This window comes from Saccopteryx bilineata, chromosome 5 (genome assembly GCF_036850765.1).
Source record: "Saccopteryx bilineata isolate mSacBil1 chromosome 5, mSacBil1_pri_phased_curated, whole genome shotgun sequence".
Taxonomy (NCBI): Eukaryota; Metazoa; Chordata; class Mammalia; order Chiroptera; family Emballonuridae; genus Saccopteryx; species Saccopteryx bilineata.
This window is the reverse complement of record NC_089494.1, coordinates 2,644,995-2,661,906: the sequence shown is the minus strand read 5'-3', so window position 1 is coordinate 2,661,906 and position 16,912 is coordinate 2,644,995. Positions and strand designations below refer to the sequence as shown.

At 60.7% G+C, this 16,912-nt stretch overlaps 1 protein-coding gene across 4 annotated transcripts in view; it reads left to right on the top strand.

Annotated features, from left to right (window-relative positions):
* Positions 1-16,505, top strand: part of SCLY (selenocysteine lyase) — a 37,785-nt gene extending 21,280 nt beyond the window's left edge. For all 4 annotated transcript variants that reach the window (XM_066280651.1, XM_066280650.1, XM_066280653.1 and 1 more), the window contains 5 exons: positions 9,890-9,926; positions 12,543-12,626; positions 13,120-13,222; positions 14,196-14,271; positions 15,455-16,505. In XM_066280651.1, coding sequence (XP_066136748.1) covers positions 9,890-9,926; positions 12,543-12,626; positions 13,120-13,222; positions 14,196-14,271; positions 15,455-15,626 — 472 coding nt within the window. In that variant the 3' untranslated portion in view covers positions 15,627-16,505. The remainder of the gene's footprint in view (positions 1-9,889; positions 9,927-12,542; positions 12,627-13,119; positions 13,223-14,195; positions 14,272-15,454) is intronic.
* The last annotated feature ends 407 nt before the right edge of the window (positions 16,506-16,912 follow it).

Genomic DNA, 16,912 nt, shown 5'->3' with positions numbered 1-16,912 from the left:
GGACACACTAGAAACGAAACAGAGGAGATAGAAAGTGTCAGCGAAGAAAAAGACAGCGGGAACTAATGGGAACTTTAGCCTAAAAGCCACAGTAACTAAAATAGAGACTCAGTGGGTGGGCTCAGCAGTCGGGTGGGGACGGAGGGACCTCCTGGGAACCAGCATGGAAGAGGAAAGAGAAGTGTCCAGTCTGAGCTACAGAAATGAAACAGAGCGGGGAAGGAATTGAACAGAGCCTCAGCAGGGACCTGTGTGGCCGTAACCAAGATCTAAGTGCGTTTCAGTGAAGGCCCCAGAGGAGCGGAGCCGGGGCCGCGGGTGGAGATAAAGCACTTGCAATAAGGGCTGGAAACTTCCCAAGCTTGGCAATTCATGTGACCTTGCAAATTTAAGAAGCCAAACAGACCCAAACAGTATGTACCAAAGGAAACCCGTATCACAACATATAATTAAGTTTCTGAACATGAAAGACGAAGAAAACATCTTGCAATCAGCCAGAGGAAAAATGACAGTTTCCCTCCAGGGGGAGACGCATTCAAGTGGCCGCGGACGTCTCACCGGAACCACAGAGACCAGAAGGAAAGGGCCGCATCCTCTGCCGGTGCTCAGAACTCGGGCCAGAGTGCCCCGTGCAGACCTCAGTCAGGGGTAACGGGAGAAGTCAGGACGTCCTCAGGCGGGCGAAAACTGGCAGACCTTGCCATCAGACAACCCACGCTAGACAGGACCAGAGGGCGTTCTCCAGACAGCAGGGAGACAGCAGGAGGGCCCTGGGATCTCAGACAGCCCATGCTAGACAGGACCAGAGGACGCTCTCCAGACAGCAGGGAGACAGCAGGAGGGCCCTGGGATCTCAGACAGCCCATGCTAGACAGGACCAGAGGGCGTTCTCCAGACAGCAGGGAGACAGCAGGAGGGCCCTGGGATCTCAGACAGCCCATGCTAGACAGGACCAGAGGACGCTCTCCAGACAGCAGGGAGACAGCAGGAGGGCCCTGGGATCTCAGACAGCCCATGCTAGACAGGACCAGAGGACGTTCTCCAGACAGAAGGGAGACAGCAGGAGGGCCCTGGGATCTCAGACAGCCCATGCTAGACAGGACCAGAGGACGTTCTCCAGACAGCAGGGAGACAGCAGGAGGGCCCTGGGATCTCAGACAGCCCATGCTAGACAGGACCAGAGGACGTTCTCCAGACAGCAGGGAGACAGCAGGAGGGCCCTGGGATCTCAGACAGCCCATGCTAGACAGGACCAGAGGGCGCTCTCCAGACAGCAGGGAGACAGCAGGAGGGCCCTGGGATCTCAGACAGCCCATGCTAGACAGGACCAGAGGACGCTCTCCAGACAGCAGGGAGACAGCAGGAGGAGGGCCCTGGGATCTCAGACAGCCCATGCTAGACAGGACCAGAGGACGCTCTCCAGACAGCAGGGAGACAGCAGGAGGGCCCTGGGATCTCAGACAGCCCATGCTAGACAGGACCAGAGGACGTTCTCCAGACAGCAGGGAGACAGCAGGAGGGCCCTGGGATCTCAGACAGCCCATGCTAGACAGGACCAGAGGACGCTCTCCAGACAGAAGGGAGACAGCAGGAGGGCCCTGGGATCTCAGACAGCCCATGCTAGACAGGACCAGAGGACGCTCTCCAGACAGAAGGGAGACAGCAGGAGGGCCCTGGGATCTCAGACAGCCCATGCTAGACAGGACCAGAGGACGCTCTCCAGACAGCAGGGAGACAGCAGGAGGAGGGCCCTGGGATCTCAGACAGCCCATGCTAGACAGGACCAGAGGACGTTCTCCAGACAGCAGGGAGACAGCAGGAGGGCCCTGGGATCTCAGACAGCCCATGCTAGACAGGACCAGAGGACGCTCTCCAGACAGCAGGGAGACAGCAGGAGGAGGGCCCTGGGATCTCAGACAGCCCATGCTAGACAGGACCAGAGGACGTTCTCCAGACAGCAGGGAGACAGCAGGAGGGCCCTGGGATCTCAGACAGCCCATGCTAGACAGGACCAGAGGACGTTCTCCAGACAGCAGGGAGACAGCAGGAGGGCCCTGGGATCTCAGACAGCCCATGCTAGACAGGACCAGAGGACGCTCTCCAGACAGAAGGGAGACAGCAGGAGGGCCCTGGGATCTCAGACAGCCCATGCTAGACAGGACCAGAGGACGTTCTCCAGACAGAAGGGAGACAGCAGGAGGGCCCTGGGATCTCAGACAGCCCATGCTAGACAGGACCAGAGGACGCTCTCCAGACAGCAGGGAGACAGCAGGAGGAGGGCCCTGGGATCTCAGACAGCCCATGCTAGACAGGACCAGAGGACGTTCTCCAGACAGCAGGGAGACAGCAGGAGGGCCCTGGGATCTCAGACAGCCCATGCTAGACAGGACCAGAGGACGTTCTCCAGACAGCAGGGAGACAGCAGGAGGGCCCTGGGATCTCAGACAGCCCATGCTAGACAGGACCAGAGGGCGCTCTCCAGACAGCAGGGAGACAGCAGGAGGGCCCTGGGATCTCAGACAGCCCATGCTAGACAGGACCAGAGGACGCTCTCCAGACAGCAGGGAGACAGCAGGAGGAGGGCCCTGGGATCTCAGACAGCCCATGCTAGACAGGACCCGAGGACGTTCTCCAGACAGAAGGGAGACAGCAGGAGGGCCCTGGGATCTCAGACAGCCCATGCTAGACAGGACCAGAGGACGCTCTCCAGACAGCAGGGAGACAGCAGGAGGAGGGCCCTGGGATCTCAGACAGCCCATGCTAGACAGGACCCGAGGACGTTCTTCAGACAGAAGGGAGACAGCAGGAGGGCCCTGGGATCTCAGACAGCCCATGCTAGACAGGACCAGAGGACGCTCTCCAGACAGCAGGGAGACAGCAGGAGGGCCCTGGGATCTCAGACAGCCCATGCTAGACAGGACCAGAGGACGTTCTCCAGACAGCAGGGAGACAGCAGAAGGAGGGCCCTGGGATCTCAGACAGCCCATGCTAGACAGGACCAGAGGACGTTCTCCAGACAGCAGGGAGACAGCAGGAGGGCCCTGGGATCTCAGACAGCCCATGCTAGACAGGACCAGAGGGCGCTCTCCAGACAGCAGGGAGACAGCAGGAGGGCCCTGGGATCTCAGACAGCCCATGCTAGACAGGACCAGAGGACGCTCTCCAGACAGCAGGGAGACAGCAGGAGGAGGGCCCTGGGATCTCAGACAGCCCATGCTAGACAGGACCAGAGGACGTTCTCCAGACAGCAGGGAGACAGCAGGAGGGCCCTGGGATCTCAGACAGCCCATGCTAGACAGGACCAGAGGACGTTCTCCAGACAGCAGGGAGACAGCAGGAGGGCCCTGGGATCTCAGACAGCCCATGCTAGACAGGACCAGAGGACGCTCCAGACAGAAGGGAGACAGCAGGAGGGCCCTGGGATCTCAGACAGCCCATGCTAGACAGGACCAGAGGACGCTCTCCAGACAGAAGGGAGACAGCAGGAGGGCCCTGGGATCTCAGACAGCCCATGCTAGACAGGACCAGAGGACGCTCTCCAGACAGCAGGGAGACAGCAGGAGGAGGGCCCTGGGATCTCAGACAGCCCATGCTAGACAGGACCAGAGGACGTTCTCCAGACAGCAGGGAGACAGCAGGAGGGCCCTGGGATCTCAGACAGCCCATGCTAGACAGGACCAGAGGACGTTCTCCAGACAGCAGGGAGACAGCAGGAGGGCCCTGGGATCTCAGACAGCCCACGCTAGACAGGACCAGAGGGCGCTCTCCAGACAGCAGGGAGACAGCAGGAGGGCCCTGGGATCTCAGACAGCCCATGCTAGACAGGACCAGAGGACGCTCTCCAGACAGCAGGGAGACAGCAGGAGGAGGGCCCTGGGATCTCAGACAGCCCATGCTAGACAGGACCCGAGGACGTTCTCCAGACAGAAGGGAGACAGCAGGAGGGCCCTGGGATCTCAGACAGCCCATGCTAGACAGGACCAGAGGACGCTCTCCAGACAGCAGGGAGACAGCAGGAGGAGGGCCCTGGGATCTCAGACAGCCCATGCTAGACAGGACCCGAGGACGTTCTTCAGACAGAAGGGAGACAGCAGGAGGGCCCTGGGATCTCAGACAGCCCATGCTAGACAGGACCAGAGGACGCTCTCCAGACAGCAGGGAGGCAGCAGGAGGGCCCTGGGATCTCAGACAGCCCATGCTAGACAGGACCAGAGGACGTTCTCCAGACAGCAGGGAGACAGCAGGAGGGCCCTGGGATCTCAGACAGCCCATGCTAGACAGGACCAGAGGGCGCTCTCCAGACAGCAGGGAGACAGCAGGAGGGCCCTGGGATCTCAGACAGCCCATGCTAGACAGGACCAGAGGACGCTCTCCAGACAGCAGGGAGACAGCAGGAGGAGGGCCCTGGGATCTCAGACAGCCCATGCTAGACAGGACCCGAGGACGTTCTCCAGACAGAAGGGAGACAGCAGGAGGGCCCTGGGATCTCAGACAGCCCATGCTAGACAGGACCAGAGGACGCTCTCCAGACAGCAGGGAGACAGCAGGAGGAGGGCCCTGGGATCTCAGACAGCCCATGCTAGACAGGACCCGAGGACGTTCTTCAGACAGAAGGGAGACAGCAGGAGGGCCCTGGGATCTCAGACAGCCCATGCTAGACAGGACCAGAGGACGCTCTCCAGACAGCAGGGAGACAGCAGGAGGGCCCTGGGATCTCAGACAGCCCATGCTAGACAGGACCAGAGGACGTTCTCCAGACAGCAGGGAGACAGCAGAAGGGGGGCCCTGGGATATCAGACAGCCCATGCTAGACAGGACCAGAGGACGTTCTCCAGACAGCAGGGAGACAGCAGGAGGGCCCTGGGATCTCAGACAGCCCATGCTAGACAGGACCAGAGGGCGCTCTCCAGACAGCAGGGAGACAGCAGGAGGGCCCTGGGATCTCAGACAGCCCATGCTAGACAGGACCAGAGGACGCTCTCCAGACAGCAGGGAGACAGCAGGAGGAGGGCCCTGGGATCTCAGACAGCCCATGCTAGACAGGACCAGAGGACGTTCTCCAGACAGCAGGGAGACAGCAGGAGGGCCCTGGGATCTCAGACAGCCCATGCTAGACAGGACCAGAGGACGTTCTCCAGACAGCAGGGAGACAGCAGGAGGGCCCTGGGATCTCAGACAGCCCATGCTAGACAGGACCAGAGGACGCTCCAGACAGAAGGGAGACAGCAGGAGGGCCCTGGGATCTCAGACAGCCCATGCTAGACAGGACCCGAGGACGCTCTCCAGACAGAAGGGAGACAGCAGGAGGGCCCTGGGATCTCAGACAGCCCATGCTAGACAGGACCAGAGGACGCTCTCCAGACAGCAGGGAGACAGCAGGAGGAGGGCCCTGGGATCTCAGACAGCCCATGCTAGACAGGACCAGAGGACGTTCTCCAGACAGCAGGGAGACAGCAGGAGGGCCCTGGGATCTCAGACAGCCCATGCTAGACAGGACCAGAGGACGTTCTCCAGACAGCAGGGAGACAGCAGGAGGGCCCTGGGATCTCAGACAGCCCATGCTAGACAGGACCAGAGGGCGCTCTCCAGACAGCAGGGAGACAGCAGGAGGGCCCTGGGATCTCAGACAGCCCATGCTAGACAGGACCAGAGGACGCTCTCCAGACAGCAGGGAGACAGGAGGAGGGCCCTGGGATCTCAGACAGCCCATGCTAGACAGGACCCGAGGACGTTCTCCAGACAGAAGGGAGACAGCAGGAGGGCCCTGGGATCTCAGACAGCCCATGCTAGACAGGACCAGAGGACGCTCTCCAGACAGCAGGGAGACAGCAGGAGGAGGGCCCTGGGATCTCAGACAGCCCATGCTAGACAGGACCCGAGGACGTTCTTCAGACAGAAGGGAGACAGCAGGAGGGCCCTGGGATCTCAGACAGCCCATGCTAGACAGGACCAGAGGACGCTCTCCAGACAGCAGGGAGGCAGCAGGAGGGCCCTGGGATCTCAGACAGCCCATGCTAGACAGGACCAGAGGACGTTCTCCAGACAGCAGGGAGACAGCAGAAGGAGGGCCCTGGGATCTCAGACAGCCCATGCTAGACAGGACCAGAGGACGTTCTCCAGACAGCAGGGAGACAGCAGGGAGACAGCAGGAGGAGGGCCCGGGGATCTCAGACAGCCCATGCTAGACAGGACCAGAGGACGTTCTCCAGACAGCAGGGAGACAGCAGAAGGAGGGCCCTGGGATCTCAGACAGCCCATGCTAGACAGGACCAGAGGACGTTCTCCAGACAGCAGGGAGACAGCAGGAGGGCCCTGGGATCTCAGACAGCCCATGCTAGACAGGACCAGAGGACGTTCTCCAGACAGAAGGGAGACAGCAGGAGGGCCCTGGGATCTCAGACAGCCCATGCTAGACAGGACCAGAGGACGTTCTCCAGACAGCAGGGAGACAGCAGGAGGGCCCTGGGATCTCAGACAGCCCATGCTAGACAGGACCAGAGGACGTTCTCCAGACAGCAGGGAGACAGCAGGTGGGCCCTGGGATCTCAGAAAGAAAGGGCAGGGTTAGCAGACGGCGGGTGAAACAGCCTCCGTCTCCTCGGGGTTTTCTGGATTTTATTTGGTGGCTTAAGCAAAAAATAATAGCACAGTCTGATGTGGTTCAAAATGTATGTGAAAGAAATACTTAAGATAATTATAAACGGAGGAGGGTAAGGGATGTGAAAGGAGGTAAGGTTATTTCTTACTTGTACTTTGGAAAAATGTTTAAGTAATGCTCTTTCATTAAAAACTCTCACAACAGCCTGACCAGAGGGTGGTGCAGTGAATAGAGCATTGGACTGGGATGCAGAAGAACCCAGGTTCGAGACCCTGAGGTCACTAGCTTGAGCGCGGGCTCATCTGGTTTGAGCAAGGCTCACCAGCTTGAGCCCAAGGTTGCTGGCTCGAGCGAGGGGTTACTCGGTCTGCTGAAGGCCCACAGTCAAGGCACATATGAGAGAGCAAACAGTGAATAAATAAGGTGTTGCAACGAAGAATTGATGTTTCTCATCTCTTTCCTTCCTGTCTGTTTGTCCCTATCTGTCCCTCTCTCTGACTCTCTCTGTCTCTGCCACACACACAAAAAACCTCTCACAACAAAACACCTAGAAATAGAGAACTTCCACTTGACCAGAGGATCTGCAGAAGCCTGCAGCTTAGCTCACACCCGTGCAAAGAGCCTGAGTGTCCACCCTGTGGTCGGAGCAGGCCGGGTGTGTCTACTCACCAGCCAGGGCAGTGAGGCCAGAGAAGGATGTGTGAGGTGTACAGATTGGAAGGGAAGAGGCAAAGGCTGCCCCTATTTGTAGATTACATGGTTGTTTAGGAAGAAAACCCCAAGGAATATATAAGAGAAATAGAACTAATAAGTAAGTGACTTCACAGGACACAAGATAATCATACAGAAATCAATAGTATTTCTATGTACTGGTCATGAACATATGGACAGCCAAATGACACATAAAATAATCCCATTTAAAAATCACTCAAAAATACTTAGATATAAATCTAACAGAACATGTACGAGACTTGCATGCTGAAAACGGCACGACCCAAATGAAAGAAAATCAAAGCCTAAATAAATAGATGTACCATGTTCATGGATCACAAGACTCCTAGCTATAAAAATCCCAGCAAGTAAATCATGGAACAGAATAGACACAGCCAGAAATACACCCAAGTGGTTTTCAACAAGAGATGTGAGATCAGGTCTGTGGAGAAGAGACAGCCGTCCGCTCAGCACGCAGTGCTGGAATAACGAGGTCCGAGGCGGACAGTGAGCCTCCGCCCACGTCTCATGGTGCATCGGGCAGTTCCTCAGCGTAGGTCGCGAACTTAATATAAAACATGAAATGACACAACTTTTTTTTGGGGAAAAAAAAAGACATGAAAAAGTTGCCAGGACCTGGGACTTGGCAAAGAGTTCTCCAACGTCACACCAAAAGTCATCCATCAAAGGAAAAATGGGTAAATTGTTGAACTTTATCAAAATTTAAAATTTTGCCATGCAAAAAATAAAAAAATAAAAATAAAAAAGACTTGCTTAAGAGGATCAGTAGACAAGCTACTTGTAGTAGAAAATAATTTCAAACAACAGATCCGACAAAGGACTAGCACCTAGAATCTATCAAGAGCTCCGAAAACTCAATTGCAAGAAAGAAAAAAAGAATTCCAAACAATTCAGTCAGAGGATAGACAGACATAGACAGACGGACACCTCACCGAGCAAGTAAAACCGCACCTGTCAGAATGGTCACCACGCAGAGCAGTGGCCGCACCAGAGGCCGCACCCGTCACGGGTGAGGACGCGGAGACACCGGACCCCTCGCGTGCAGGTGGTGCTGGGGAGCGCGGATGGTGGGGCCGCTGCCCCAGAAACACGCGGCCGGCACGGCCCAGCGGTTGAGCTCCCGGGCCTGGATCCCGGAGACGTGAAGGCAGAGGTTCACGCAACAAGCCTGGGCACGCACGTCCGCCCTGTAGTGAGTGCTTGGAACACCCAGCGGCGTGTCAGAGCGGAGGGGCCGCGCTAACGCACACACCGGCCTGGAGCCGCCTGCAGGGGCTGCGGTGCGTGACCTCGGTCCCGCTTAGAGACTAGTCCTGAAACGAGGAAGTCGCGGGTATGGAGCGCAGACGAGCGGTTGCCAAGGGTTAAGGAGGCGCGGGGCCCAAGGGAAGGCCCACAGGAGGGCTCTCTGTGCTGCTGGACGTGGCCTGGGTCCCGTCAGCCTCCTGGTCGTGACATTGTGCTGCTGTGTCACCTGGGGGGAACTGAGCGAAGGGTACACTGGACGTCTCGATGTTACATCGTACGACCACAGGGGAATCGACATCCTCTCAAAATAAAAAGCCGAGTTAAAGAAAATGCCAAACGTCAGGAGTCAGAACCCCCGGTAAGTGGCCCAGCCTGTGCACAGGGTGTGGCACGCAGGGCCCACGTCACTCCCGCTGGGGGGAGAGGCGGGCTGGCTGCTTGGGGGGCGGAGATGGACCTGGGCTCGCACAGGTGGGCTGCAGGCCCTCCACGGGTCCCCTCCTGGCCTGACCGTGTCGTGTACAGAGGAGGGGGGGACCCCGTTATGACCCACAGCGGGGTGAGGCGTCCAGGCTGAGGACAATGCCCAGGTCTCAGATTGCCACCTGAGCTCCATTTTTGGCCCAGACCACCTGTCTGTGAGTCCAGAGCCGGCCCCCGGGGACAAAGCTGACCAATGAGCCAGTACCAAGCTCTCCTATCTGGTCATTGGCCAGGACAGGGCGGTCGCCAGCTCCAGAGTCCTAGGAAAGCTGGTTGAGCCAAAACTGAAATGAAGCAAGTGGTGAAGCTGTCGTGTTGTTTCTCCTGAGACAGCGAGGACGCTTTCTGTGTGCGGTCGGCGGGCGAGGCCCCGGTGCACTCTCTCCTCCACCTCCCTGACCGCCCACGCACGTGCCGCGCCCACTCACCCGCATCGCTAGCGGTGGGGTTCCTCCCACTCCGGCCGAGAGGCTTCCCGAGCCGTCGGCTGAGGCGACAGTGGCAGAATGAGCGATTCGAACGCCCACCGGGTTCGGCAGTGGGGACCCCAGATGCAGGCTCTGGTCTGCAGGCGGGGCAGTTCCTTCTGGGAGGACACCAGAGCACACTGCCCACGTGGCCGTGTGGGCCGTCCCTGGGCAGGGCCAGTGCACCGTGGGGAGGGGTTGGGGCTGCAGCTGCCAGCGGGGCAACCCCTGGCCCACGTTCAGGAGAGATGTTGGTGTGATTGTGTCTCTGCTTGAGCTCCTGGCTTTCCTAGAGACGGGTCCACCTGGGACGCTTGTCAGTTGTTTGGGTAGAAATAGAACTGAACCCCTTGTCTTCCAGGACGGAGAACACCCCGATGATTGCCGGCCTCGGGAAGGTAAGCCTCGCCGACCCTGGTCAGTAGAGGGGCGTTTGGTCTCCCTCCTGTGTCCCCTTCCTGTCACAACACTTCCGACGCCAGCCTGGGCGTTGCACACACCAATCGATTCTCTGAGTCACCGGCAGTTTAGCTTAGTTCTGACGCTGTACCGGGAGACAGCGCCAGGCCCCCAGATGTGGGGCTCAGCCCCACGGGACCACCCCCACACTTCAGACTCCTGTCCCAAGTCCAGGTTGTCACTGGGGCTTCTGGCTGGTGGGCTGTACGCTGGAGGTCCCCCTGAGCCCGCCGCAGATTTCTGGCTGGTGGGCTGTACGCTGGAGGCCCCCTGAGCCCGCCGCAGATTTGCAGGTTTGATTGCAAGAGGGCTTGCACAGAATTCTGCGGTGTGCTCACGAGATGACTGGTTTTATTGCGAAAGGTGTGATGGCGGATGCAGGTGGGCCTCCCAACAGCAGTGAGGGGGAGCTTCCTCCTGGCAACCCCCACGTCCAGCACCCAGACGCTCTCTCTACCCTGTACTAACGTGGTTTTTATGGGGGCTTTAACCGGTCATTAACTCCGTTTCCAGCCCCTCTGTCCTCTCTGGAGCACGGGGGTGGGGTTGAACATCCTAGGTGTCCATTGTGGCCTGCTCTTCCTGGTGGCCAGCCCCACTCAGGAGCCCCCCCTCTCCCCCCCCCACCACAGCAGCCTCATGAGGACAATAGACACTCCTGTCCCTGGGAAATTCCCCAAAATTTAGGAACTCTTGTGTCAGCAACCGTCACCTCCTGCACACCCTGTCCTTGCCCGGCCTGGACATCCACGGTGCGGTCTGGCCCTGACACACACACGCACACACGCACATACACACACGCACACACGCGCGCGCACACACACATACATGCACACAACACACATGCACACGCACACACGCATGCACGCACATACACACACGCACACACGCGCGCACACACATACATGCACACAACACATACATGCGCACGCGCACACACGCATGCACGCACGCACACACACATACACACATACACCCGTCTTCCCAAGTCTCTTCCCTGTGCTCCCTGAAGATGCCCTCGCCACCGTCCCTCTTGTGTGGCCCCATGGTCCCCTATCAGACCGTTCCCCCAGCTTCTGAAGCCGCCCTCCCCGGGACACACCCCTTCCCACTCCCCCATTGTGTTCCCCGCCCCCGGGGTGGCCTGTGCGCACCCTCAGCCCCGACCTCCCGGCCTGTGGACGCCCCCTCCTGCGGCCGGTCCTGTTCCCCCTGGAGTCTTCACGCCCTTGTCTGCCCCGTGGCCGTCCCTCCTCTGCCTCATCGCCTGTCCTTGAGCCCCTGGGCCGCCCCAGACTCCTCCCTCCACACCCCCGGCTGGGGCTCAGGTCTCGGACCTTGGTGTTTCCAGGCAGGTCCTGCCTGTTCTCTTGGGACACCGTGGACCTCTTGCTTGACGCTCCCCCTTGTCCTCTCTCTTCCATCATCCCCTCTCCCCAGGAGCCTCCACCAGGCAGGTCCTCGCTTCCAAACCTAGGAGGTGCCCTTGGTCTCGCCCTTGTCCCCGCGCCTGATGCAGCAGCCAGGCCTGCCTCTGTCTCCACAGTGATAGCGAGGATCTGCCCTTTTTTATTTTTATTTTTTCATAAGTGAGAAGTGGGGAGGCAGAGAGACAGACTCTCGCATGTGCTCCGACCGGGATCCACCCAGCAAGCCCCCCTACCAGGAGATGCTCTGCCCATCTATGGCTGTTGCTCTGTTGCTCGGCAACTGAGCTATTTTAGCGCCTGAGGCAGAGGCCATGGAGCCATCCTCAGCACCTGGGCCAACCAGCTCCAACTGAGCCATGGCTGCCGGAGGGGAAGAGAGGGAGAGAAGGAGGAGGGGTGGAGAAGCAGATGGTTGCTTTTGTTCATTTCCACGGCCACTGACACTCGGCCAGGGCATCCCCAGGGAAGGGACACATGCCAGTCCCTCCCCTTCCCCACGGCACTGAGGGGGTCCTCCCGCTCAGTCCCATGGGTGTTTGCCCTCCTGCACGTGGGCTCAGGTCCCTGTAGAGCGCCCACCCAGGGGCTGTGGTGCGGCCACCTCTCCCCGTGTGTCAGTCCGCCATCTGTCTCTGGGACAGATAGGCTGTGCTTTTATTGACTGATTGATTGATTTCAGCGAGAGAGGAAGAGGGACAGAGAGCCATAGGAACGAAAGCCTGTTCCTGTAGGCGCCCTAACCGGGGATCGAACCCACAACCTCTGTGCCTCCTGATGATGCTCTAACCACCCAAGCCATCCAGCCAGGGCAGAGCGTGTTTTTAGGGCTGAGACTCTTTCTGGCCTTACTAGCGGTGGCGTCCCTGGTGCATGGAGGTCGCAAGAAGTGCCTCATCAGGTAAATTCCTGTGGGCCAAGCAGGGGTGGCCCTCCAGCACTCATCACGGCCATCCCAAGGCCAGTCCGTAGGTGTTACCTATGCTGTTCCGGAAAATGAGCAGTCTGAGGACAGGTCACCTCTCTGTCATCAGGAATCACTGCCTCTGGTCCTTAAAACTCTCTGCTGTCCTTTGCCTTACAATCGTGGGACGTACTTTCTCGCATGGCCACCTTCTGTGTCCCCAGGCTGCCGAGCTGGTGACGGAGAACTGCGAGGCTTACGAGGCCCACATGCGGGACGTTCGTGACTACCTGGAGGAGAGGCTGGTGGTGAGGGCCGCGGTCAGCCCGAGGGGAGCCGGTGTCTGCGGGCGGGCGGGCGTGAGGCCGGGGAGCCGCAGCCCCAGGGGGCAGGCAGGACGTGGGGCGTGATTGTCCCGCACGAAAGCTGTGCTGACTGAGGCCAGGTGCCCCGGGGTGGGGACTTGGAACCAACAAGGTCACAAGCGAAGAATTTAGTGACAAGACATCAGCCAGAGCCAGAACCCGCACGGAGGGTGTCCAGCCCCGTGGACAGTCCTTTCCGGCCCAGAGATGGTACATTTGGTGGCCATGGGGCAGATTCATGTGCGTTCAGAATTTTTATCTCCTAGTTGACTCTGCTACTGGGAGTCAGGCTCCTTATCTGCCGTAGGTAGGTGCTTGCCAATAAGAACCACCGCTAGTGCAGAGGGTGAGGTGTTGTTTCCAAGGAAGGGCTAAAGTGCACACAGCGGTGGGCGGGGCCCGTGGAGCCAGCCCTGACTGTTTCCCGATGTTTCAGGCTGAATTCGGGGAGAAGAAAGTCCACCTGAACAGCCGGTTTCCAGGGGCCGAGCGGCTGCCCAACACGTGCAACTTCTCCTTCCGGGGACCCCAGCTCCGAGGTGACAACCGCCTGCCTCCCCCTCTTCTCTCGGCGATGTGGGGGCGCAGGTCCGGCTGTGCTGGGACTGGCGGCTGCCCTGCCCCGGGGTCTGGGCCCTGCCCTCCCTGTCTCTCCCTGCTCTGCCGTTGCTCTGGGGCCCAGGACCCGGGAGTGCCCTGCGCGCCCCCTGCAAGCCCTCAGGGAAGGAGATAAAATGAACATTTGGGGCTAGTTGGTCCTTTCACACGAGCCAATGTTACAAAGTATCGCACCAGGCTGAGGGAAAGCAGAGGCGGTCAGTCAGCTGTGGAAACTGGCTGAGGAGGGACCTGTGCGGGTCTGTGGGCTCCCGTGCTCCCAGCCCCCTCCTGTGTGGGAAGCCATTGGGCCGGCTGCCACCCACACGCTTGGCGGTGGCCACCTTGCCGGGTCTGGGGTCCGGGTGAGCCACATCCACGGAGCACGTTTGAGTGAGACCCTGGCCGCGGCGCCCTGTGGGGAGGAGGCAGGCGGCCTCCTTGCGTGGGAGCGAAGTGCCTGTCACCTCTCCCACCTTCCTGGGGGCAGACTGGGGACAGAGACTCCTCCCCCTCAGTTCGTGGCTGTCATCCCTCCCATGGGAGGCCTCTGAGAGGAGAGGGGTGCCTTCTAACTTCACGGGGACAGCTTCCCGGTGGCTCTGCCTTTAGAAAACAGGTTTGATTTAACTTCTTACCGGGACGACGAGGGGTTACGTGAGGCAGCTCATCAGAACCCCGGGTGTCGTACTGGGTGCTGGAGGGAGATGACATTGCCCGGGCCAGTTCTGAGCAGAACCTCGTCTGCTTCCTGCAGCCCAGGCGGCCGCACTGTCCCTGGGTGCCCCCACGGGTCCGGGGGTTCCGGCAGGTGGCCTGAGGGGCCTCAGGGCTCGCAGCAGAGCAGGGGCGGGCGGGTGGGACAGGCCCCCACCGGGTCTCCCCCCTCAGGGGATGTGTGCTCTGTCCCCCCAGGCCATTCGGTGCTGGCGCAATGCAGGACACTGGTGGCCAGCGTGGGGGCCGCGTGCCACTCGGACCACGGGGACCGGTAAGTGCTCTCCGGGGCATGCCACGGAGCTGTGCTGCCTGGTGGGGACACAGAAAGTGACCTGTGCGGGCCCCCGGGGGCAGGGTGGGGCTGCAGCCTGGAGCAGGGCTCAGGCTCCATCAGGAGAGAGGACAAGGTGGGGTTCGGGTCAGGCAGGGACAGGGAGGGACAGGCTGCAGGGTGCTCACTTCATCCTCGGGAGAGCGGGGCCCTGGAGCTGTGGCACTCGGGTCTGGGTTTCCGGCACAGGAGGGGCCGTGAGGCGGCAGGCCCCGCTGGGCCACCCGGTGAGGTCCTGGAGGCGTGAGGGTGGCTGTGGGTCCTGGGCACCAGCGCCCCGAGGAAGAGGAGCAGGTGTTTCTGGCTGGGGCTCCGGGCAGAGAGAGGCCGGCGTGACCAGCGCTCGGCCACCGTGAGGGCCCAGGGCTGGCCAGGGTTTGCACAGGCACCGGCGAGGGTTCCCGGAGGAGTGCAGAGGGGCTCCCTGGGCCTCGGCACCCACAGCCAGGGGCCTGTGAGGGTGGGGGGCCAGGCTGGCCTGGAACGCAGAGCGGGGCTCATGGGGCTGTCCCTTACCAGTGCTCAGGGGACCATCGAGTAGCCGTTCCTAAGGTGAGGAAACAGGCAGAGCGGTCAAGCGAGCAGGTGCGGTCTGCAGTCTTCAGGCACAGGGGTGGGTGAGGCAGACGAGGAGGGGCTGGCAGCACAGTCCAGAAGGGGCAGGTGTCCAGTGTGGACCCTGGGCAGGTGGGAGGGGAAGGGGATGGAGGCCGGTCCTCACTGCCCTGTGCTGAGGGGTGCGGGCGCTGTGGTGGTGCCCCCTGGAACAGAAGTCAGGCCACCAGATGGGGGGCAGGGGTCGAGAGCCGTGGGCTGTCACTGCCCAGCTCGGCCCTGCCCAGGCTGTGACAGTGTCAGCTGCAGTGGCTTCTGGCTCCGACGCTCAGGGGCCGGAGGTGATGAAACCCCCATCACCTGGCCCTGTGCGCGAGGGCGTGGATTCGGGAGATTTCAGGCGCTGAAGGCCAGCAGCCGACCCTGCCCTGCTGTTTGGGCCCCTGGCCTGTGGGTGGGCTCGGGGTGTGTCTGCAGAGGGGGGCGTGGAGCTCGCGGGGAACACAGGGGGCGGTGTCCCTCCCCTGTCCTCGCCGGGACAGCTGATGCTGGCCTCTTGCCCCCACAGGCCGTCCCCAGTGCTACTGAGCTGCGGCATCCCCTTCGACGTGGCCAGGAACGCTCTCCGGCTCAGCGTGGGCCGCGGCACCACCCGGGCCGAGGTGGACCTCGCCGTGCAGGACCTGAAACGGGCCGTGGCCCAGCTGGAGGGCCAGGCCTGTGCCGAGGCCGCCTCGTAGGAAGCTCCCGAGGGCTGTGCCAGGGTGACCTGCCTTATGGGTTGTCTGAGCGTGGGGGGCTGGCCCCCTCCCCTGCATGCGGTCAGCGGGGAGGGGGTCCACCGTGCGCACAGGCCCAGGACACAGACCCTGCGGGGCTCTGTCACCATTCCTGCCGCCCTGTGGCACAGGTTGAAGCGGAAAGGCTTTGGCCGTGACCACACTCCCATCCAGGAACTGAGCCTGTCGTGAGCAACCCCTTCGTGGAAGGTGGCATTTTATGGGAAGATCAAGTCCTAGGATTTATAATTGACTGTCAGCTGCTGCCATGAATATAGGAAACCTGGTTTTGCCGCCTTGGGCCTCCTGTACGTGTTTGCAGATTGGTCAGTCTGCCGTGCGCCCTCCTCGCTGGGCCTTCTCAGCAGGTCCGTCCCGGGCAGCCAGGCCCCACCTGTCATGCCACTCAAGACGCGGGCTGTCGGCCACTCTGCGCCCCCCACCCGAGCCACCAGGCCCTCCCCGGCCCCTCCCTGCAGACTGCTTACTCAGGGTTTCAGCTCACGCAGCCGGTGTGACTCGTGGTTCCCGCGGCCGGTGTGACTCGTGGTTCCCGCGGCCGGTGTGACTCCCGGTTCCCGCGGCCGGTGTGACTCGTGGTTCCCGGGTGGGAACCCGGCTCGTCCCTCGCTCGCTTTCCCCGCGTCTTGTCGCAGAGGGTTCTCCTATCTGCACAGACACTTGCTGGTTCCTGATGCACATTGAGTGTCGTGTCCTGTGGAGCGCTTGCACAGGCGTGACTTAATGATCACTTTCAATGTGTGGCTTCACGGTGCACGGAGCTACGCCATGACACCGAGGAAACAGCTGTCAGGGACGCGTGAACAAATAAAAGACTCCAGGGCTGTGTTGGGCGTTTTTTGGCTTCCCCGGGGTGCCGCTCTCAGGAGCACCGAGTGTCCAGGCTGGCTGTGCAGGAACCCCAGCTCACTGCTGCTCACACCTCAGCGTCAGAGGGTCACCTGCGACCGGAAGCCCCTCGAAGACGCGTCCCCGACGTGCAGTGTCCCGCTGCCTGGGGTGGCTGTGGGTGTCCAGCCCTGCACAGCCAGCCGAGGACCAGGATCCGGCCTGGACTTCCAGGCGGGGGGCGGCGGGGAGAGCTCAGCTCCTCGTATGACGACATTCCCAAAGCATCTAGACGTATTCACCCCCGGTGCTGAGTTCCCCAGAAACAGCCCCACTGTGGATGGGTCTGCCCTCCCGGGACAGGTCCCCCAGGCCAGCACGGGGCTGAGGGCTGCTGC